General features: G+C 38.0%; 1 protein-coding gene across 1 annotated transcript in view; it reads right to left on the bottom strand.

Moving 5' to 3' along the window:
* The window catches only part of LOC136857809 (sphingomyelin phosphodiesterase), a 57,404-nt gene extending 32,142 nt beyond the window's left edge, over positions 1 to 25,262 (bottom strand). The window contains exons 1-5 of the mRNA XM_068225170.1: positions 25,065 to 25,262; positions 23,758 to 24,060; positions 11,469 to 11,642; positions 8,862 to 9,089; positions 7,165 to 7,337 (exon numbers count right to left, since the gene is read on the bottom strand). Of these exons, the coding sequence (XP_068081271.1) occupies positions 7,165 to 7,337; positions 8,862 to 9,089; positions 11,469 to 11,642; positions 23,758 to 24,060; positions 25,065 to 25,262 (1,076 nt within the window). The remainder of the gene's footprint in view (positions 1 to 7,164; positions 7,338 to 8,861; positions 9,090 to 11,468; positions 11,643 to 23,757; positions 24,061 to 25,064) is intronic.
* Positions 25,263 to 25,685: the final 423 nt, after the last annotated feature.

The following is a 25,685-nucleotide window of genomic DNA, read 5'->3' as shown; positions in this document are numbered from 1 at the left end:
AGACAAAAGTCAGGAGTAAATATCACAGTAGATGGACAGAAATTGCAAGAAGTTAACCACTTCCAATAACTCGGTAGTGTCCTGACTGAAGATAACCGATCAAATGCTGAAATCACAAGCAGGGTTCAAAGAGTAGCTGTCCTTTACCATCAGGTTAGAAGCTTTCTCTTGGACAGCCAGATTCCAATACTAGCCAAATGACTACTTTATCAAGCTTACTTCTTGCCCATAATAACCTATGGCCTTGAAACTTGTATCATCACAGGCAGAGTAAAAGTAGACTTCAAGTTGCAGAAATGAAATTCCTCCGGATAATGCTACAAAAAAGCCAGGAGAAATAAGTTCTGTAACGAGAGGATTTGCCAAGAAATTCAAATAAGAGAATCATTATGTGATACCATAATCAAGATCATGATCGAAATGGTGTGACCATGTAATGAGAATGGATTCTTGCTTAGTAGCTAAGGAATGGTTGAAGAAAATCTTAGATGGCAAAAGACCTAGAGGCAGACCTCGAAGGAAATGGATCGAACAAGTCAAACAAGATTTAGAGGAGTGGATTGGAACCAAGTACAGGAAGAAGAATGGTACCTGAATTCACTGAAGTGACAAGCGCTCATACACCGCACCTGGGAAACTGGAGACGGTTAACTGATGATGATGATGATGATGATGACGATATAAGTACCTAGGTATTAATATAAGGCAAGATCTTATTTCTCTACTACTCAAAATTTGGTTACACTAATGTCTCGATTTCTCAAAGCAAACATTTCCTCCCTTGAAGCAAAATATATTGTAACTCGAATTTTGAGCAACATCAATTGTGCAATACAGCATTTGTGGTTTGTGAGGAATAGTTAACAAGTAAAGAAAGGCTTACAGTGATGCTGGGAGGTAATATGACGCGAACCGAAAAACTAAATCTTCTAATGATCAGAAAATTGATGAAGTCTCGATGTTTCTCGGGTGTGATTTAATTACTGGTCACGTACGAAACCAATCCCCAAAGTTGCAGATGACAAGCTCCATTTATGAATCTTCTCTGCATGGTATTAAACGTGAAGGGAGGGAACAAACAGAAGAGACTCATGGATTTTTTTCTAAAAGTGTTAACTGAGGTATGTTTCTTGTTTCACTACTGTATGTACTGTACTGTATCCTGTCTTATAAAAAGTTACTATAATAAGGGTTATGGTTGAAGTGATGCCATAAAATAGAGTTTGTATATAAGAATTGTTAAAAATAATATGTTCAGTATAAGCCTGTAGAGACATATGATTTAATTATGTGCTATACATGCTCAAAAACGGTATTCTCTATATCTCAAAATTTCAATAACTTGAAATAAAATATAGCTGTCAAGGTGATTCAAGATATCGAGGTTTCACTGTATCTACAGTGATAAAAAACACCTTTTAAACTAAGTACTTAGGCCTATTAGCAGCAATTAATATAGAATAAATGACCATGCATACTTCTTCAGATGGGATCTAAATGATTAGGCTTTGATACTGAGTGGTAAACTATTGTAAAAGGAGATTGACTTATATAGTACAGCAGATATACCATATCTGGTTGACATCATGCTTGTAATACGGACATCTGAGCTAGATCATGTACGATAGGATGAACTTGCTTATTGTGATGTACAGTAGTAGCTGAGTGCACTAGGTTGTTAGTTATTCGGTAGACAAGGGAGGCAGCATGATATCAAGCCTGGTATTTAAGGCGTAGAATGTGAGAAGTTAAGTACATATCAAGATATTAGAGGATGAAGACTGACAGTTCTCTTTTGAAGTATTTCCAGTTGTCTAAATAATGATATTTTGCAGAATGACCAAACAACCTGTAAATACTGTAAATGGGTATTGACTGTCGCATAATACCGTATACTTTTTTCTTTAATTCATGTGGAAGGTAGGGATGTATCCTCCTAATATACAAAGATAAGGTGAAACTTTCTTTCTTCAAACTCTTTATATGTTGTTCTCATGTTAAGTTTGCATCAATTATTATACCAAGGAACTTGGCAGGCTAAACTCTTTGTAATGGTATACCAAGGTTGGAGGATAGAGTATGTGAAGTATCCCTATTCCCAGGTTTTGTTATGATTATGTAGTTAGTTTTAGCTATATTTATAGTCAGTTTGTTAAAAATGAACCACTTCAATGCTTCAGAGCTTCAATGTCTTCTTGCATGAGCTGAGTAAGACTAGGAGCAGAATTACTTTTATAGAAAAGGTTAGTGTCTGCAAATAAACTGATAACACCATTCAGTGGGCAAAGAATGATATCTATAGAAATAAAAATGAATCGCTAAATGTGTTGCTAAGCGCAAAACTCGGGAATGGCTGGACCAATTTGGCTAATTCTTTTTTTTTCAAATATTCGTCAAAGTCCGTGTAAGATTTTTACGAAGAGAAAAATTGGAAAAAATGCCAGGAAAAATGGTAAAAGCCCCATTTCTCTTTTTCCATTCAAACTGTTCATCTCTCTTTCCTTCTCCCACGTTTGCGCTTGGCGCTGTCCTCCTCTAATCCAGTGCGTTTGCCAAATGTCCGTAAATCTCAATGTTACATGTTACAAACTTCATATTTGGTCCGTATTGAAAATGTACATTAATTTAAGATTATTAAAATTTTTAAAAATTTTTTTATTAGGCAACCTATTCAATACAAATGTATTGAATAGGTTGACTAATAAAAAATGTTTAATAATCTTAAATTGATTAATCTCAATGTTATCGATTAAAATGGGTGAATATCAGATTATGTACAAAATTTCAAGCCACATTTGATGCCGTTAACAGAAAAAAGTTTTACAAAATAATTGAGTTTGAAAATGTTAATATAATGGAATGTTACCTCAAATGCAAAATCTTCATTGCATAGAAGTTATCATGTCATAACCCCTATTTTATATTCACTATATTTGTAATTTTTTCACTGCTGGTAAAGGAACATTTCAGCTTGACGTAGATAAGTTTGTTTTTAAATTTAAATGACAAGAACATTCACTATTTGTGTTTCCTTTCAATCATGTTCAGAGATTTTTATGTGCAGGCACGAAAAAGTCAGCCGCTGGCCAACTTCTTTGCCATTGAATTTGCATGGGGCGTCAAAGCAAGACAAATGGTCTTCAGATATGGAAGTTATTTTTAAAACAAACCCCAAGTTCTTATCTCGCTTAGTTCTCAGTTTGTGACAGGAAGAATGTCTCCTTGGGTTTTGGTTTCACGCGTACGCTCTCCAGACAGTCGCACGCAGTGTCGTAGTTAGAGACCTTTGTCTACCTTGATTGTTTTTAAATCTTCGCTTCTCAACAAACAAGTTCATCGATTTCTTTGGTTGATTGGTTTATTTTGTGTGTGCTTCCATATACAGTATACCGGTACTCATTTCAAGACGCATGCTGCCTATAAGACGCGGGCGGAGCAACTTCGGTCGAAGAACTCGAAATGCTGCAAGCCAAGCCAATTTTCAGTCTAATTGGACTGCACAAATTTACAAATCAGTGAAGAAATGTACAATGAGGCGTTGATATCAATTAAGAACATGTGTTTGATGATGTCAAACAAAGTATTATCTCAATTAGGCATGGCCGCGCCCAATCGCCCGATGCACAACGCTTTTAATCAAGACTTGCAACGCGAAAAACTGTACGATCTCGGTGCTTTAAGAGAATCAGTTCGAATAAATCTTCCGCTGTTGAACCAACAATAAAAGTATGTGATACTCTAATGAAAGTTGTAAATGACGGAATTGGAGGGATTTACTTCTTGGACGCTCCCGGGAGTATAGGAAAAAATTTCTTAATTTCATTGATTTTAGAAACAATTCGCTCATATAATGAAATTGCACTTGCACTTGCTTCATCAGGCATTGGAAGGCGGTCGAACAGCCCATTCAGCGCTAAAATTTCCGTTGACTATGCAAAGCAACGAAACTGCGACCTGCGGAACAATCAAAACCGATTTGGTGGAGCGATGATTTTGTTAGCAGGAGATTTTCGTCAAACATTGCCAGTGATTCCATGGTCAACGCCAGCTGATGAACTTAATGCATGTTTAAAGTCATCAGTTTTGTAGAAACCCGTCAAGATATTGAATTTAAGCCAGAATATGCATGTCGAGTTGCAAAATGATCCATCTGGAGAGAGATTTTGAAAAAAAACTACTTGACACTGGTGTCCGGGTCCATGGCTAAGTGGTTAGCGTGCTGGCCTTTGGTCACAGGGGTCCCGGGTTCGATTCCCAGCAGGGTCGGGAATTTTAACCATCATTGGTTAATTTCGCTGGTACGGGGGCTGGGTGTATGTGTCGTCTTCATCATCATTTCATCCTCATCACAACGCGCAGGTCGCCAACAGGCGTCAAATCTAAAGACCTGCACCTGGCGAGCCGAACATGTTCCAGCACTAAAAGCCATACGCCATTTCAATTTTATTTTTTATTTTTTCATTGACATTGGTAATGGCAAATTACCTTCAGACGTACTGACTGGCTGCATTACTTTTCCTGACAATTTTGTCGGTTTATTGAATCCAAAACCAAACTCATTCAAGAGGTGTTTCCAAACATTGCTCAAAATTACACAGATCAAATTTGGTTGAGCGAACGAGCTATATTGACTGCCAAAACATGGATGTAAATGAATTAAATTTCAAAATTCAAAATGAAATTGCCAGTGAATTGAGGACATACAAATCAGTTGATTCCGCTACAAACCAAGATGATGTAGTCAACTATCCACCCGAATTTTTGAACTCGCTGGATTTGCTAGGATTGCCACCTCACATTCTTCAATTAAACGTCCGATCAGTGGTCATAATGTTGCAAAATATCAACCAACTGCGTCTTTGTAATGGCACACGGCTAGCGGTGAAAACATTACTGAACAACGTGATCGAAGCAACCATTCTAACGGGGAAGAATAAAGGAGAAGACGTTTTGATACCACGCATCCGTATGATTCCGGCTAACATACCATTTGAATTTAAACGACTGCAATTTCCAGTGCGGCTCGCTTTTGCTATGACCATAAATAAATCCCAGGGGCAGTCATTGAGTGTTTGCGGCATTAATCTTGAAAACCCATGTTTCTCGTATGACCAATTGTTTGTTGCCTGTTCCCGTGTTGGAAAACCATCAATTTTGTTTGTTTACGCGCCAGGTAATCAAAGAAAAATATCGTGTACCTTAAAGCTTTACAATGAAAAAATATTCATAGTGTTGATTGGAATCAGTGTTTTCTATGATAGTTATTTCCTACGAAGAAAGAGGAGTAAGTTTTGCCACATTATCTTCATGCCATCAACTTATCAAATTACTTGATTTGCAACAGGGGATAATTATGGCTCTGTGAGGTATTTGAAGACCTGCTGAACAGTTCCCATCTATGTTACAGTCAATCAGAGTTATTTCTGGGTAGTGATATGCTGTGACCTATTTGAGCATTTCCTTATTCACAATCAAGATATTAATATTGCAGGTAATGAAAACATGTTTTTCCAGTTGTTTGTTACTAACTTTTAGTAGCAGTAGAAAATTAACTCATTTGATGTCGATGATTCGTCATTTGCATTATTCTGATTTTTGCGTGCAGTATAGACTGAATTTCAGTTCGTTCCATTGTCATTTATTTTTGACAGAACGACGTCTGTCGGGTCAGTTAGTCATTTATATAAATCAAGAAACGGAGTGGACCTAGGACCAGCCCTTGGGGCAAACCAATAGTAATATTACTGTTTTAGATTTTAATTTGATTTAGAATTACATGCTGACTGCGGTCAGAGAGGTAACGTTTGAAAAATAGGAGTGCTATTCCTCGAATACCATATTTCTCAGTTAACCAAGTAATATTGTATTATCAACAGTATAAATTGCTTTTCTAAGATGGATGAATAGACCTCTTGAAATATAACCTTCATCAATCACTTCTTGTAATTTAACAACAATATTGAAAATTGCTGCCAGAGTTCCCATGTTCTTTCTAAACCCATATTGCTGGGGAATATTTGTCCTCGGCCAATGGTTAATGGTATGTGCAGTAACAACAAAATTCTGAAGATATGTTTTTCTTGGAATTACAGACTGTCCATTAAGTACATTTATGGGTAATATTTGCACATATATTGATTTTTCTAAAATTTGCCCTCAAAATTTGGAGGGTCTTAAAATTAAGGGGGTCTTATTTTTTGAGTAAATATGGCATTCTACAGTCGTACTGTGCCATGATATATATAGTATATAAAGAGTAATTTAAAATAATTGACCACTTCTGGCAACAACCAAAAAATGACTGACTTCAACTGAGATACTATTTAAGCCCATTTCTGATCACTTGATAAATTTGGGGTCATAACTATTTCATTTCACTCACACATTTAAAGGACTGGGAAATTCATAAGAGTGTGATTGAAAACATGGAGTGAGGAATGAAGATATCAGAACGAAAATTAGAGTAGAAAAGTTGAATAACAGAATTGAGAAGAATAGACTAAGATGGTTTTGACATGTAAAGCGAATGGAGAAGGAAAGGATACCAAAACAGATGATGGAGGCTAAGTTTGACAGAAAGAGAACAAGAGGGAGATCCAGGCAAAATGGATAGATTCAATCAAGACCAGTATAAGAAGAAGGAACCTGGAATGGAACAGAATTACAGAAGAAAAATGGGGGAAGGTGGAGAAGTACCATAAATTCCCCAACTCAGTTATAGCTAGATAACGGGAAATGATGATGATAAACAATATAGCTTATATCTAAAGTGACAAATAACGATAATTTATTCAATCTAGAGAGCAATATATTTCATATATTATTTCAAATTAAGGATACAAATGATGTATTCCAGTGATTTTTTAGAAATCACCTCAGACCTAGACCAAAATTTAAAAAGAGGATTTCTGATCATCAGACAGATTGAAGGATCTTTGAAAGGAACTCATAGTTCATTTTTATTGACAACACAGCTTGGTCAGCAGAGTTTCCTGTAAACATGCTTGTTTTTTTCAACAGCCACCCTGTGAACTCCTTGAGTCAGTATACAATAATATTAGAACTTTACTTCACAACTTTACTACACACTGACAAATGAACTGAAGAAAATAAGTTTTAGTGAGCATATTTCTAATAATTTAATAACATAAGCAAGTTACTCACACATTTAAAGGACTGGCCTCATGATTTCCAAGAGCAGAGAATACTGGAATATCAACAAATGTGCTCTGGAAGGCAGTTAGCACTGTATTGATTATATTTTTGTTGGATTCTCGACTAGTTTCCCACACTCCGTGATTAACTATATCCCCAGTGAAGTACACATGATCAATTTTCTGAAAAAGAATGTATGGCACTAATTTTGAATACCACTAGCCAACAGTGAAGTGCAAAGCAAGAGAAAGGAGGAGTGCATAAACAATAAAACCAGAGATAATTTAATGGCAGCTAATCTTTATTAAATGGCAGAACTCTATACTTTTAATCCAATAGATCATTATCTCTTGGTAATTTAGAATAGGTTAAGACTTGTTGGTGATACTGCTGGTGAAAGTGGTGCTGGGTAGATACAGTATACCCCATAGAAGGTTGTCATGGCTGTACTTCATCAAACATTATCTACCAACTCCAATGCAGACTCTCTCCAGCTTCCTAAATTGGCTTAGCTACCAATACACTAGCCAACTTATGCAGTACCCCAGAATCCATAACATGAATCTTCCTATCCTCATTCACACCCGGCTCCATCAAATCACAGTTGAAGTCCTATCTTCTCACCCTCTTGCTCTTAGAGATTCTGAAGTTGGAATCAGCAGTTGCTCTGGTACAGGGAAGCACCTGGCCATAACATGCAACAGCTGTTCCATTTTTCCATTCTCCTGTGTCCCCTGTCCCCCTCGTTCCTTTACCTCATAGTAAATTTTATCCTCCACTGATGAAGGTTGCAGCCAAAAATTTTGGACCCATGTGTTTCTTTAAGTGTACTCTATCCACATGGCCAACAGCCGTAGCCGTGTTGAAACACCGGATCCCGTGAGATCTCCGAAGTTAAGCAACATTGGGCGTGGTCAGGAGTTGGATGGGTTGCCACGCGCTGTTGGCGGGGGGTAAGGGAATGGAGGAGCGGAAAGGAACTGGCCACCCTACCGCACGTAAACTCAGGCTCAGGAACACATCTGCGGAGGTTCGGACCTGCCTTCGGGCAGAATAACCCTTACCTTACCTTATCTACATGGGCTTACATGGTGAGTCCTTTACCGAGCGAGTGGCTGCGCAGTTTGGGTCACGTAGCCATCAGCTTGTATACAGAGGATAGCGGGTACGAACCCCACTGTTGGCAGCCCTGAATATGGTTTTCCATGGTTTCCCATTTTCACACCAGGCAAATGCTGGCTGGGGCTGTACTTTAACTAAGACACAATTGCTTCCTTCCAACTTCTAGCCTTGTCTGTGTTGGTGCAGCATAAAGCTAATTATTGGTAAGTACAAGTATGTTTCAGGAAGTAAACTCAAGGTTGACAAAAAAGTTAGTGAAGTGCATATACTATTTGAATTTGATGAGCAACTCAGTAAATCAAGAAATTCCAAGTCAAATAGACTCAATAACTCAATTTAATTGACAAAATTTTTAGGAGAAATCTTCTATCTTGTATAAGGAACATGAACTAACAGCCTGCCTTCAATTACACCAAAGTTTTAGTAAGATGTTACTCAGAAGGGAACAAAAAGTGTTGGTAACGAAAGTACTGTATGCTTGTCCTACAAATAAGAAAACAACAGAGCAATGTTTTAATCAAATTTGTGAAAGAGCAAGGGATAAAAATTCCTCTTCTCCTACATCAGAACTTGAGAAAACTTACTGGATGCCGCTGTACAATCTCCTCAAGTGTATTTTCCAATGAATGTAGGGGTACATCACAGTTCCGATAATCTCCCCAGTATCCAGCAATATCTTTAACATCTTCAGGAGGATCTCTACTATATCGGCAGCATACGGGCTGTTGGCAGGCTACAGTTCCATTGACATCATATGCTGGATCATAGTGAATGTCTGATAAGTGAATTATGGTGAGAATTTCAGACTCAGTCTGAAAATTAGAGAATAACGTTTATTAGGGAGAGAAAAACATTAGCTTAACAAATGAATACTAAACCAACAAACTCATTCTTTGATGAAGTAATTATGATCAATATGTACTGTATATGTGTAACAAACATATTTAAGCATTGCAGTATTTATTTGTGAGCTCCAATGAACTGTCACTTTTAGTTTGAGAGAAATTACAGTATACCAGTATGTATAATTTTATAATTCTGGTTTAAGGGGAGTACAAAAGTGGTACAGGTAAAAAAAGTATTTTTTTAGTATTATAAGGTAAATTATTATTTGGAGTTTCCTCTTTAATTTGATGCATGCTTCATTGATTTTGGATGACTGTAACTATTTATAAATCTGAAAATAATATTTTACTGCACAATTCATTTCTTCAGATTTTGTGAGCACTTGTTCAGTGAAGACAAGATATCTTGGGAACTACTCGCTCTAAACCAAACCAAACCCCATGGCACTACAGCCCTTGAAGGGCCTTGGCCTACCAAGCGACCACTGCTCAGCCCGAAGGCCTGCAGATTACGAGGTGTCGTGTGGTCAGCACGATGGATCCTCTCGGCTGTTATTCTTGGCTTTCTAGACCGGGGCCGCTATCTCACTGTCAGATAGTTCCTCAATTCTAATCATGTAGGCTGAGTGGACCTCGAACCAGCCCTCAGGTCCAGGTAAAAATCCTTGCCCTGGCCGGGAATCGAAAACGGGGCCTCCGGGTAAGAAGCAGGCACGCTACCCCTACACCACGGGGCCGGCAACTACTTGCTCTAGAAGGTGGTTATTTATGTTGATTTATAGTAAACCTCCTGTTGCATAAGTTGGCTACATTGGTTTGTTTGATATCACTTCATATCTGGTGTTTATATGGTAAGAAACATGATAGCATCCACATTTTGTAAGTGGCGGTACACTTTCAAGTGCAATTTCTGAAAAACTACTTTTTTGTTAATGTTTCCCATTTTCTCAGAAACTACTTAAGACAGAGCTTTGAAATGTTTCACTCCCATTAACAGCATTATTGCTTTTATATGGATCTACAATGGTAGAGATACCACACATAGTTTGATCATAAATATTTTTTTAAATAAATAAATTTTAAAATGTGTGAACTTGATTTAAAAATCCATATCTTAACTTTTAATAAAGCTAGAACCAAGAATGTAGCCCCAGTAAATGTATTAGATATTGATGATGACGATGATGCTTGCTGTTTAAAGGGGCCTAACATCAAAGGTCATCGGCCCGTATTAGATATTAATCTACATCCTAGCAAAATTTAGTTTTATTACCTTGGATAGTTCCAAAGAAACCAAGATGTAAATTTGTTAAATTTAACATTATCAGGATAGGCCATTGATTCTCCCCTTTATGTTTCAGTTATGATTTCAAGCATTAATAGTGCTAGAATACAAAAGTTATAGTTTTGATGATTGCTTATAAATGCTATGTGTTATCTGTCCTTTGGATGACAAATAATTTGTTCTTGCTTATCCTTGCATTAACAACACTTAGCTGCTATAGTTGGTAAGAGGAAAAGGAGGGCTCCCTCAGGTATCGACTATAGCCCTGAGCTGAGTTTTATATATCCTATAGTGTGTACCGTTTCATGTTCTATATTTATATATATATGGCTTGTTCAGTCATAGATAAGTTTATTATGAAGTTGTTTCATAAACTGTGTAAGTGAAATTTAGACAATAACAGAAGCTGAAATGTGTTACAGTAGAATATTGAAAGTGAGGTGATAGATCAGATCACAAGTGAAGAGATACTGAATCTAGCTGATGAGAGGAGAATGTTTCAGTAAAATCTGACCGGAAGAAGAGATAGACTGATAGGACACATCCAATTGGTTTTTGAGTGAAGTGTACGGGGATGAGAATGGCTGGAGGGTGCCAAGACATGGGCATGACAATCCAACAACAACAACAACAACAACAACAACAACATGTAGAAACTGTAAAAGTTACTGGCTCCTATCCTCAAGGTTCCATCTTTGAATCCTGGTGCACTCAGTGAGCATTTAACATGCAAAGCACCCATATCAATAAATTTTCTGGAACCTTATAGAACCCATTTTCAAAGTGCTCTCTCCACTCCCAAACAACTAAGTTTAACCCTTTTCACTGCTGAGTTGTGGCTTATTTTTCAGAAATTGTTTCTTAGCTACATGAAGAAATTTGAAAATAGCTTACAAGTACGAGCCTTATTGATGTTACATGATGCAAAATTATTTAATTTATTTCTATGACCAATTATGAGTATTATTAATCACCTTAATGACTTTTACCTGATTGATATTGAAAAAGAAGTTAGATATAACTGTTCATACAAAGTTACAAACTTGGATATTTGTACTTACTGATGGCTCAGTACGAGCAGATTTAATTCTTGGCTTCAGGCCAAGTGTGATATTCACAGACCAGTCATCATCATAAACAGCCCCCTGGAAGCACTGGATGCTTTGGAATACAACAGCACAAAGTTTCTCTGGAGTTACATTGGGCTGATTATCCATGATGTACAGTATTGTTTTCTGTAAGAACATAATTTTACTTATTGTTTTAATTGAATTATTATCAAGAAATTCTCTTTATGTCATATTTCTTTCAAGAGCAACTGAAAGAAAAATGTTCCCTTAACAAGAACAACTATCTATCAGGAAGAGTTCCCCCCACTGAGTATGGGTACCTTCCAGGTGATGAAGGTAGGAAGTATTAACCTCATCAACAGCTGAACAGGTAAAACTGCAATGAAAAGTGATAAAGTGAGGATCCATTTATGATGATGGGAATACAGTATGAGAAGGTGTGGATTTTGTACTTATTCTTCTGTTCATCTCTGTTCTCCCTCTATTTATTCTAGACTCTCTGCATTTATCTTTTGTAAAAAAGAGAGAGTCTGCATTGGAGTTGGTAGGTACTATTTGATGAAGTGCAGCCATGACAACCTTCTATGGGGTATACTGTATATGCCCAGCACCACTTGCACCAGCAGAATCACCAACAAGTTTTAACCTATTCTAAATTAGTACTTATACAACCATTTCTTTCTTTCTCTCTTTATTTCTTTGTTATAATATATCAGGTCTTTACCATTCCTTACTACTTTTAAAAGTACATACCTCTTTTCATATGCCTCAACAACTGCTTTAAACCCATCCCATAGACTACATTTTTCTTTACCATTTTCCATTGATCATAGTTACTTTAATTTTTTTTTCTTTTTACAGTTGGTTTTACAGTGCTGTCCTTTGAACATGTGAATAAATGACTATGCTATTTGAGTGTACATTCTAAATGGTTTAACATATCACTGGTGAACTGCTATGTCCCCACAACAGTAGCAATGCAAGTGATACCAAAAGGTGTTAGTCATCATCATCATCATCATCATCATCATCATCATCATCATCATCATCATCATCATTATCATCATCATCATCATTTCTTTGCTCCAGCAAGCCGGATGTGGTTGTGTACAAGCCTCCTCCAGTTTGTCCTATCCATCCACAGATGCTGCTCATATATGCAATGCCAGTTCACATCTCTAATTTCAAGGTCCTTCAATATTTGTTTTTCCCAAGCATCACGAGGTCTTCCTCTTGGTCTCTTCCCAGGAACAATGTAGTCAAAGTATGTTCGAGGAGTCCTGTGATGGTCCATTCTTTTCATGTGACCATACCATTGCAATCTCTTCACTTCTAGAGTCTCCAGCAAGCTTCTTTCCAATCCAAGCTGTTGCCGGATATCCACATTCCTTATTTTATCCATTTTTGTTTTTTGTAGACAAGAACAGAGGAACTTCATTTCTGTTGCCTGAAGACGACTCTTTGTTGGTCCAGTGAGTGTTGTTGCTTCTAGGCCATACCTCAATATAGGTACTAGATATATTTTGTACAACCTGATCTTGGAAACTAATGGAAATAATTCATCCCAATGTATTTGACGTACAGCGTGATAGAATTTGGAAGCTTTCTGTATTCTGTTGCTAATCTCTTGATGTATGGTATTGTCCGATGACAGAACACTACCTAAATACTGGAAGTTGTCTACAATATCCATTTCCTCATCTCCAGTTCTTAGATGAACAGTTGGAGAGTTTCTACTCATCAACAAGCTAACTGTCTTCATTTTGCTGATTTTGAGACCTAAGGTTGTAAAAGCTTCATGCCAGAGATCTAGTGTAGTTTGTACTTCCGCTTCTGTCTCACCCCATACCATTACATCATCAGCTAAAACCAGGGCATCAGTTGTTGGATCCTTTCTTTTAACCGCTTTTAAAACTTCATCCATTATGATTATGAAGAGAAGTGGTGAAAGACAACTTCCTTGCTGGACTCCACTCTTTGTTTCGAACCAACCTGACCTTCCATCCTGGACCTGGACACAACACTTGGTTTCGATCATATAATCGTTGTATTCATGCTATGCTGTCATCGGGCACTTTCTTATTTCTCAAACATTCCCATATATGCCTGCATGGTACATGGTCATAGGCTTTCTCGATGGCCAGAAAAACAGTTATAAGTGTTTTACCTCTCTCCCAATACTTCTCATAGAGCATTCTGGTGGCAAAAATGAGGTCTATAGTTGATCTGTGAGGTCTAAATCCATGGAATTCCTCCTCAAGTGTAGGTTCAACATATTTTCTAATCCTGCTCTCAAGGATGGATTCGTAGATTTTGAAGCCATGTGACAGCAGAGTTATACCTCTGTACTTGGTACATTTCTTTCTGTCACCTTTTTTCAACAATGGGATGATGACTCCTTGCTTCCAGTCATTGGGTATTACATTCTCTTTGCAGATTCTGTCTAGTACCCTGTACATCCACTGTTGTCCAACCTCTCCTAGTGCTTTGATCATCTCAACACTTAATTCATCTGATCCAGTTGATTGTTTTTCAGCTTAGATATTGCTGTCTCTACTTCCAGTCATGTCAGACTAGTGGTATTTACGCTGCCAAAATCATAAGGTTCATTGTCTAATAGAGTGACATTTTCATAACAGTTCAGCAAAGTTTCAAAGTGTCTTTGGAACTCCTGTAATATTTTGGTCTTATCCCTAGTCACCTCATTATTAGGAAGTTCTATAGATTGGATAGATTCATTCTGAGTTCTTCTATTCTTAACAATACTGAATAACAGTTTTTTTATTTCCATCCTACATTATTTTGGTAGCCAGATCTTCCTTACATTTTTTCAGCTACAACCAACTGCTTGACCTGTAATTTTTTCTTTCTGTAAAGTGACAGCTTCTCTTGTATTTCATGTTGATCTCCCCATGTTCTTGCTTGATGTAAGGATCTTCTTGCATGGTTTCTGTCACTGATAGTCTTTTTAATATTATCATTCCACCAGGCAGTTTCTTTAGGTTTTCTTTTTTGACTCTGTCGTCCACATACTTTTTCTGCTATACCAACTACAACCTGCTTTAGAGTATCCCATTCTTCATCTACTAATTTCAGTTCTTCTCTCGGCAACAACCTGTGGTCACCTTCCCTGAATTCTTCCTTTACACTTGGCTCACTTAGTCGCCAAGCTTTTATTTTTGGGACTATTTTGTTACAGACTTTGGGAGGTCTTTCCTCTGCAATAACTGCAACCAACAGTCTAGGTTTCCACCAAGGTCTTCACTTGGAATGACCTTGACATTATTGACATTTTTCCATACATTTTGATCAATCAGAATATAATCTATTACTGTATCTATTTTATAATCCCAGCTATATCTTGTGATTTTATGGGAGTCCCTTTTCTTGAACCAAGTGTTACTCACTATCGAGTTGTTTCTCATGCATAGATCTAGCATATATTCTTCCTCTTAATTTCTGTTTCCCATTCCATGGATTCATATCCTGTTCGTTGTGAGCCAACTTGTGAATTAAAATAGCCCATTACAATTAGATTGTCATACTCAGTGTGTTCTTCCAAGTTATTAAGGAAGTTGGCCTTTTCCTCTTTTGAGTATCCTACCTGTGGAGCATAGGCTTGGATCACAATGTACTTTTTCCCTCCTAAGTTCACAAATAACTTAATTATCCTTTCACTAACAAACTCAACTCACTACAAGCATCTATGTTTTTATGTATTAAAAATCCTACTCCATTCTTAGACTCTACCTCATTTCCAGACCAGTAGAGACTATAGTCCAGTATGATATTCATTTTCCCAGTTTTCTTCCACTTTGTTTCACTCAGGCCCATGATCAGAAGCTTCCTCCTTTCCATGAGGTCGACCAGCTCTTCAGTTTTGTTTGTCAATGTCAGGATATTTAATGTTCCCACTCTGATACTTTGTCTTCATTTGATTTGGGTAGCTGGTATAACATCGGGCTGTAAACCGTCATTTGCACCAAACTGATGTTGTTGTCGTGAATTCCTACATCTGAAGTTCATATTATTCTTGAAAGTAACTTCTTCAATAATCCCTCTGTTGACCTGCTGAGCCTAACACAGACGGAGAATTTCTTTTCTGCATTAGCCTTTGGTGTCCAGTCACCTCAACCTACAAGGCAGCAAGTTGTACTCATATTAATTCCTGAATACAGGGCTGCCTCTTCCGCCATCTCCACCGTACCGAAATCCAACTTCTCCGCTGTAGAAGTCGCTGAGGTCTTCACTCATAACCCTGAGCTGGGACCTTTACCAGATGTTACACACTGGGTCAGTGTGCTCTGGGACTCACATAGGCAGGGGCACCACTCCCTGGGTAGGACTGCCTCCGAAAAGGATCCCTATCTGCTACCTCCAAAAAAGGTGTTAGTAAGAAAAAGAAATGGTTCATAGAGGCATGTCAAGATGCAGTTAATGAAGTGGCAATATGGCGTAATAAGTGGCTGCAGTCTAATAAGAATGTAGATGTTGAGGAGCTATACAGAGAAAAACAAAAGGAATGCAGTAATTAATTAGAAAGAAAAAAGTCTATGACAGGCAACAATAGAATCAATCCAAGATGTCTACGGAAACAGGAATATCCGCAAGATGTATGGAACTGTCAACGCAATTAAAAAAAGGATTTCAACCAAGATCAAGTATTATGAGAGATAAGGCTAGAAATGTAATTGCTGATCAGGACAAATTATTAAAATACTGTAAGCCATACTTCGATTCCTTGCTGAATTGTGCTGATCGAGAAACCTGTATTGGTAAACCATCTAGTTCCCCATCAGAAGAACATATACCACAGCCATCATATCAAGAGGTATTACAAAGTATTATACGTTTGAAAAACAATAAAGCTTCAGATAGTGACAAAATTCCTGCTGAGCTTATTAAATATGGTGGAGAAAGATTACACAAATACATACAGTATGTAAGATCATTCTAAGGATATGGCATGATGAAGTTATTCCAAAAGAATGGCAGGAATCACTTATTGTCCCAATTCATAAAGGAGGGGATAAGGAAGAACTTCAAAATTATCATGGTATATCTCTTGTAAACATGGCCTACAAAATTCTGACTTTTATTCTTTTACAGCATTTAAAACCATTTGCTGAAAATGTTATTAGGGACTATCAGAACGGTTTTCATAGTAACAGATCCACTACAGACAACATATTTGCAATTAAGACTATTAATGATAAGGTGTGGGAACACAAGGAGTCGGTTCATTATCTCTCTATAGATTTCTTCAAGGCATATGATTCAATCCATAGAGAAGGGCTGTGGAACATCATGATGGAGTTTGGCTTTCACATACAATTAATTAACATGTGCAAACTGAGTATTGATGGTAATGTTAGCTATGTTTTGCTCACGGGCAGAAAATCAAGTTCCTTCCAGAATAAAACTGGTCTGAGACAAGGGGATGCACTATCTCCTCTTCTATTCAATATTGCACTGGAGAAGATTATCAGGAAATTAGCTCTTGTACCTGCTGGCATCATATTGGGGAGACAACGTAAAGTCCTTGCAATGAATTAGAAATTAGGCACTTATTTGTGCAACTAGAGGAAATGGCAGCAAAAATTGGCTTATGGGTAAATGATGAAAACACACATTGCATGGTTGTACAGAGACCGAATCATGAGGAGGTAGACACATTGCCTTTGAAGATTGGGAAATATATATTTAAAAGACTAGAGGAGTTTAAATTCCTTGGTGTATCAATCGATGAGCAAAACCGAAGGCAACAGGAACACCAAGCTAGAATTAAGAATGCAAATAAGGCATTTTACTCTATGAGCCCTATATTAGGCTCCAAGTTTTTAACAAGGAATGCAAAAATGATTATCTACAATACAATCATTCGACCAGTATTTCTGTATGGTTCTGAGACATGGAGTATAACCAAGCGAAAGCAGCAGCAGTTGCAAGTCTTTGAGAATAAAGTTTATAGAAAAATATTCGGCCCATGGTTCAATCCTATCTCTTAAAACTGGAATAAAAGATCTAATTATGAGATTTATACCCTCTCTCAACAACACACTATAATTGGAATGATAGAACCCAACAGACTGCACTGGGCTGGACATGTACTGAGGATGCAGGATAACAGAGCACAAGAACATCTATACAAGAGATCTCATAATGAGAAAAGACCTTCAGAAAGACTCCGAAGCACCTGGAAGAAGGAGATCAACAAGGTAAGCTGGACCCTTCAAATTGATAACTGGGAAGAGCAGGTTCCAGATTGAAAAGGATGGAAGAGGATTGTGAGATCCGTACAGGAAGTTCACGTCCCTCAGAAGCCTATGGATTGAGTGAGTGAGTGTATTGGTTTTACATCACACCAACACAGATAGATCTTATGGCCCCATCATTATGCTAGTGTGAAAATGGGGCCCACGGTAAACCATCTTCATGGTTTAGACCCACTATTACCCCTAACCACACAGCCAACTCACTCAATTTACTTTTTTTAAACTCCCCTGTGCATCTCTTATCAACCATATGGTATTACCTAATAATCATACTTTTACAACTTTCTTTCTATCACATTTATTTTGAACTAAGATGAAGACAGCTTCATGATCACTTCTACGATCTATCACGTCAGTTTCTCTATAGAGCTCATCTGGTTTTACCGGCACCACAGCGAGTATATTCTTCCCTCTGGTAGGTTCCATCACATTCTGATTCAGCTGTCTTTTCCACTAACTTATTTACCATTTAGTGGTCATGTTTCCTGTCATTCATATTACCTTCCCAATTAATATTTGGTAATTGAGATCACCTGCTCATTCAATGGGCCTTACACCTAGAATTTCATGTTTCTCATCCTTAACTTTTTTGTAGCTTACAAGTTATAACAGTGGTTATGCTATCACCGCTCCATTAAATTTTGGACATGGCATTCCGCTTTGGAAATTTGTATTGCCTGGGAATTTATTTTCCCATTCTTCTTCTTTTATCTTCTACGTGACTTGGTGTCACATTTGTTGTTTTAAAATCTTACTTCACCTCTGAGCGCTAAGCTCCAATTCCTCTCATTTTCCATTTATGAAACTCTTCGTCTCTGTGCGTGAAGTACTAGTTTCTGCCGATGCTGCCTCCTATTGGCAGTGAGTCTAAGTGCTGTTTGCTCTGGCCAATGAGTGCACGGCTACTTCGTTGAGCTAAGCGGTCACAGGTAGCCTGAGAATATTAGCCATTGTGTACTTTGCTACTATGAAGAAAGGTTGTGTGTAAAGTTGGCAGCTGTTGGAGGCCTTTCCTGTCAAAATGGACCCGGGATAAGCACCCTTGATTAGGGTGTAATCACCCTAAAATGTTTCTTCGGTCATCCTCGTAATTTCTTCCATCGAATTTACTGTGGATTATCCTTTTTTTATATGGTCTTCAATTCCCACGCCCGCATGGTCTGTATCTTGTTGGAGTGATTATCATGTGTACATCGGGTTATCTCCAAGAAACTGTAAGTAACATTTTGAATTATGTTTTCTGCATCCATAATATCAGTTCTCAGCTGTGATTCAACTTTTATTACAGTATCTAGTAAATATTGTTCAAACATGTTCGGTGATGCTCATGCTGCAACAACAGATCTTGCTCTCCTAGCCACCTGGATACGGTACTGGTGGATACTGGCACATCCCAGCTGCCATGACATATCTCTGGATGGTGTGCAGAGATGCCTAATGGAGTGCTTACAGCCTTTTTTTTTTGTTTTTTGTTTTTGTTTGCTAGTGGCTTTACGTCGCACCGACACAGATAGGTCTTATGGTGATGATGGGATAGGAAGGACCTTCGAGTTGGAAGGAAGCGGCCATGGCCTTAATTAAGGTACGGCCCTAGCACTTGTCTGGTGTGAAAATGGGAAACCACGGAAAACCATCTTCAGGGCTGCCGACAGTGGGATTCGAACCCACTATCTTCCGGTTGTAAGCTCACAGCTGCGTGCCCCTGACCGCATGGCCAGCTCGCCCTGGACTTACAGCCTGTTGCACAATGAAATTGTCCTCCCTTCTGATAGTCTGCCAAGGTAGATTGGATCACAAATGAGGAGATATTAAATTGTGTTGGTGAGAGGAGAAAAATTTGGCTAAATTTGTCCAGAAGAAGATAGAGAGCGATAGAACACATCCTGAGACACCCAGGACTTGCTCAGTTGATCAGTGTGAACAATAGTGGTAGAACAGATTAGAGTAATAGTTACATAGAAATGATTTGGTTAGCACAGGATAGAGAGGCATGGAAACCACTCTGTGGATTCGAAGACCTGGAGGACCATGTTCTCTCTCCTACGATTAGTGTTATGAGGGTCTAATAATCACGTTATTTTGCTCCTTTTAAGACATCTCAACTATTCAGTTACATCGTATCCTAATTGGGCCTTCCAGGATTGTCAACCTTTCCTATCAACAGGAATCCAGTTTTCCATTTAGCAGTAAGCTACATTGTAATTAGTCTTGTTCAAATTGGATACAATTGATTGAATCCTATGGATCACATTAGATCTCATTTTGGAAATGTATTTATATAGCATTATTCATTCAGTTTTCTATTAAATATGTTTTAATTGTTGTTGGTGGTGATTCACGTAGGGAGCTTGGGGCATCCTGATTATCACCTGGGTTCTTAGTTGTGAGAAGTTTTGTCTGACAGCCTGTATCAATAAAATGTCTATTGCTAGTGCCTATTTCTATAGTTAAATGAGGCTAGGATTACAGAAGGTCATTCAGGATCTTTTGAGATCTCTGGTGACAAGTATGAAGGCTGCTGGTGGTGCTGTTATCAACTTGAGCATGTCAAAATGGGGAGTGATGATTCATGTCAGTACTGAGAACGTATGTGTAGAGTTACATGACATCAGCCGCAACAACACTGAAACGGATTGACACCCTACTGGGAGGGCTACATAACAGCCCTTTCCGATGACAAATATAGCTGTTCTGCAATCCAAGGAATGTGCAAGAAGCATGCTGTATTGAGTAAAAAAGGCAAAGGCTGACTGGGCTTAATTCGAGAGGGAAAAAGAATAGACAAATCCACAACCAGCCACCATCTGTACACCGGAAGTGGTGAGGAAAGAGAAGGCCCTTGTCTCAGGTGGTAACCCGGTCCCCCAAAAGGAGTATCGCACGTAAGTTGGGGATGTCTGTTTCAACAGTTAACATCAAGGCCCTGCAATTAGAAAAACAGCATAAGCGCTGATTTCACAAGCTGTTATCTTGTCACATTTCAGACCGTCACACTAACGCAAGAAAGCTGTATGAGGGTTATCTGGCAGGGGACAGATGGAAAAATATGATGACATAAGATGAAGCGTATGTGTACCTTAGTGATTGTAACAAACCCCGCTCGATTTACTACTGCCCTAGAGACAAATGTTTTATCAAACATTGTATAAAGAATGCCAGGAAAGTTTTCCAGGGAATTTCATAATCATCGCTGGATACTGCTACAATGGCAAGTTAACCATTGCTGTGTCGCTTATATTGTGAAGGTGAACTCTACATACTATCAGCAAGATGTTTATCACCCTTTTACAACACAAATATGCCAGCACTGTATGAGACAGGGTAAAATCAGGTATGGGTACATCACGATAAAGCATCCAGCATCACCTCTCGTTCAACTCGTCTGTTCTCAGAGAGAAGGCAATTCCTTTTACTGACATTCTGGTGAAGGCACCTGATGGGTCACCCACGGACTTCTGTACAATTGGACTCCTAAAAAGGGCCTTAGGAAATATACGTCCACGCACTATCAATGGCTCTGGAAAGCCTGTCAAGAGGAGTGGTTTAAGATAGACATGCTAGTTCTGCAAAAATTTCTGCTACAATGGATATTACATTGGTGGACTATAGCTAGAAATGCTGGCTTTCCAACTGAGCATGATCGTTGGTGGAGACATGGCTATTAATAAGCTAATTATCCGTCAAACATCATCCCCAGAGATTACAAACGACCTTCTATAGGAAGAAAGTGGTCAGTGCCTGTATGTTAGGTAGAGATTGCAGCAGCTAGCTGTGGCAATGTAAGGGTAGAAGAGGGGTTATGACTTGTACGGCGATCGTGATGTATATGTGTCTGTTTGAAAGCAATAATGTGCACTACAGTAGTATCTTAGACACAGACTTGCCTGTAACAGTTAGAGGGTACTTAATTGCTGAATGTTATTACATATTATTAAGCTTATGAATGTTTAAATTAGGATAGGAATCTTGTATTAATTGGATGTACTATCATTTTTAACAATCCTCTCGTTTCATCTTATTCCATGCTGGTTGTGGAACTCCTTAATTGAATTGAATTTGCCATAGATGCTTTCACGGCCCGTACTTATAGACATGATATAGGCTTTTGGGCTTATGCTGTGTCTAGAAAATAAGGTGAAATTCTTTATGTTTCACAGAGAACTTTGCTCTGTTTCATCAGAAGAAAATTTTGACTGTCCACGAGAAAGGCTTATCAAACAATGAATTTTGAATTTAGACGTTTTAATAAAAGTGGAAATGGTACGTTCATTTGTCACCTTCAAACTTCATTGAAATCGCTGCAATTGTCATAAAAAAAGTATATTTCAGACAAAAATCTTTAATTCAGGCAATTTCCTACATTTTTCCAATCAACTGCCGCCATCTGGTGACGAATGAACATACCATTTCCACTTCTATTATAACGTCTAAATTCAAAACTCATTGTTTGATAAGCCTTTCTCGTGGACAGTCGAAATTTTCTTCTGATGACGCAGAGCGAAGTTCTCTGTGAAGCGTAAAGAATTTCACCTTATTTTCTTGATACGGCATAAGCCCAAAAGCCAATATCATGTCTATGAATTGATTTTATTAGTAAGCTCAAAGACTGTTTACCTCATTGATTAGCTCCCTTTAAACATTATTGTGATCTATCTTATCTGTTGTATGGCTTTTATTGCCCGGAGTGGCCGAGGACATGTTCGACTCACCAGGTGCAGGTCTTTTTATTTGGCGCGCATGGGTGACCTGCAAGATTCTATGTGGGATGATTATGATAATGAGGTAAAGAGAGGGTGAAACCTGGTGTCAGCATGTTGTCTACTCCTGTCGAATAACACCAATTGGGTCTCCTCAAAGCTTTATGTCCCCATCCAACGGACGAATCACCATCAACAATGTCATATGCCCTCGCTCCATATGAACACTGCAGAGAGGTTTGGAATTAAATCCAGACTTTAGGCACACAATCTAATGATTATAAATTTTATACTACCACCTCTTCTATCCTGACGGCCAAATGGTGAAATTATTTTTGGCCAAGAGGACTCGAACTGACTAACCACATTGTCAGCCCATATAGACTTGATTCTTTAACAATCATTATTGTGTTCACCATCATGTTCAATATTTTTAATTAAATGGACACAGATAAAATAAACTGAAAATACCATATATGACCTCAATTAGTGAAATTTAGATGATCAATTTCTGAGTAAACTAAAAAAAAGAAATTGTCATGAGAAAGGTATGTTTCAGACAAAAATCTTTAATTCTAGCAATTTCCTACATCTTTCCAATCAATTTTCTTCTGACCATAAAAGTAAAAATATCCTGCTAATTGAAAATTTCAGTAGATAATTTTCTATTTAAAATGTATTTGTTTGTTTTCTCATTTAAAAATTATTGAAGGTGGTTTATAAAATATAATTATACCATTCAAATGATCAGGCTTTCATGAAGATAGTAGTACAATTTATTTTGCAACAATATTGAAAATAACAACAGAAGCTTGAAGGAGAGCATGATTTCTCATGCTCTGACTACTATGTTCAATCACACATTTCTACACCAATGCCTTGTATTGTCACGAACAGTTTACGCTCAAGCAGTATGCAACAGGAATAGAATGGGCAAGTGCACAGCTAGCTTCTGGGATCTGTACTATCCAGAAAATCACCTGGAACTGGTAAACATGGAAAATAATTTGCAAAATCATTTGCTACCTCACCCTGCACTGCACTACACAACGTTAAACAGCCCTTTACAAGATTACTTTGAAAATATACTGTTTAACACTAGTTTTAATTAGCTTCACAAAGACACAAATTGATAGTCATGACTGAGCCACTCACGAGGAAATATGCGCCACGGCCGCTTCTTCCCAAATCCTAGGTCTTACCTATCCCATTGTCGCCATAAGAACTATCTGTGTTGGTGAGACATAAAGACACTAGCAAAATAAAATAAAAAAAGCATAACTGCATGGCTATAGAAGTATCACTCACCAGATTTAAATCAATGATCCCAGAGCACACCTCCTCTGTATAAATGTGCAGTACACATGGAAGATAAAATGTCTGGCGAACCAGTTGAGGACTTTTGAAGTAATAATATGAGTTGAGCACAAAGTACGCAGCTAGGTAGCAGAGAATACACTGTGCTGTTGAAGAGGAGTCTTGTCCCATCCACCGAGGAAACAGTTCTCGGATTATTGGGAAATGAAGAGATCTGCTGGTTATAAAGTTGTCATCTATTTCCAAAGCTTTCCTTCTTTCTACAACAGATGAGACATACATAACTTTAATCCCCTGAAACATGGAGAAACTGAACAAAAGCATCATAGTTTAGAGTTTTGTTAAGAACAAGGAAGCCATTCTTTTCACTGTTGACTCATTTAACAGAACTTTTAAGATTTTCAGTCTGCTGAACCATGAAATACAAAGTTCATAACACCGTAATATACTGTACCTGTAAAGGAACACATTAACAACTGAGTGTAATTTCTGTAATGTGTTTCTTCACAGGTATGTTATAGTGTTATAAATTTTGTATTTCATACTTCGACATACTAAAAAAAGGTTATATGTTTCGAGTAATTATACATCACCAGGGCTAGGATTTTGATGATGTCATCTTTTAATTGGTTTATGACAGACATTGCTAATTTGTACAGAAATCCTGATCATAGTTCCCACATTGTAAAAATGGTAATTCATTAGGTCATTTTTGTCATCTTTTTGGCATTTTATATTTTTAGGATATTTAATAAAATTACACATCATTATTTGGTCATTTTATGGAATTTATTAGATTGTTTTATACATTTTGAGTCATTTTCTTACATGTTTGAGGATTTTAAAGCATTTACGCAAGTGGTATTGAATATTATCGCAACTTTAAGTGAGGATGAATACGAAGTCTTCAGATTCTTCACAACACATTGTCAATCTCGGGCCTAAAGAAACTTTGTTCACCACTTACTTCTTGAAAACATATATGAAATTTATCACGTGTAATGAATTCTCTCTAAACAACAAGCTCTGTGATTATTTTACATTTTTATGTGACTAGGAGAAAAGGAACAAAGAAGAGAACAAATATAGATCAACAAAGGAAACTAAGGAGAAACACACACACAAGAATAATACATGATAGACTAATGTGGGAAAAAGGAGCAACAGAAAAGAGGAACAAGGACGAACATGAAAGTAGAAAAAGACAAGGACAAACTTCACAGCTTCACACAATACAGTCTTTATAGATGGATCCTCTCTTCATCAATCCCGGTTCTTTCAGATATATTTATCCACACCATTGTATGGTCCCAAGTCCGAAATGGGAAAGGAGGAGGGTTAGCTGGCTTGGCAACCAGCTGTAAAAACTGCTGACGCCAAGTGTCGAGAGGTGGTAAATAACTCCATCCCCCATACAGGCCAACGGCTTCAGGCGGATGAGCCCCTTTGGGTGGGGTGATGGGCCTCTCAGTGTAGGAAATGACACTGGAACCCATCATCTGGGTTTTTGGCCCAATGCAAAACAGACGGAGGAAACTCCTCTTTGTGGTTCTCAATGGTTGTAGAGGTGGATGAGGTCATGTCAGGCTGACTGGCTGTGAAGGCACAACTCAATGGTATTTTGAGTCTGTGGCAGTCCATTGCAGTCGTGGTACTAGAACCTGCATGTCACATTTCATTTGTGACGCAGCGTATAGTTCCAAGATCATAGTGTGCGGCTCACTTCCTTCCAAGCTACGATCCACCTTAAACAAAATCCCACTTGTAGCACTTTTCAATGCTGTCACGTCCTTCAAGTTAAGTCCGAATGGCGATGGGATAAGGATGGTGGAAGCAGTATTTTGGGTGAAACTGGAAGCCTCTAGTTCAGACTTGAGGGAAATGTGTGGTTGTTGTTTCTCTGAGACCCTGTGACTACT

The sequence above is a fragment of the Anabrus simplex genome, chromosome 1, assembly GCF_040414725.1.
Source record: "Anabrus simplex isolate iqAnaSimp1 chromosome 1, ASM4041472v1, whole genome shotgun sequence".
In the NCBI taxonomy this organism is placed as follows: domain Eukaryota; kingdom Metazoa; phylum Arthropoda; class Insecta; order Orthoptera; family Tettigoniidae; genus Anabrus; species Anabrus simplex.
This window is presented reverse-complemented; position numbering and strand designations above follow the sequence as displayed.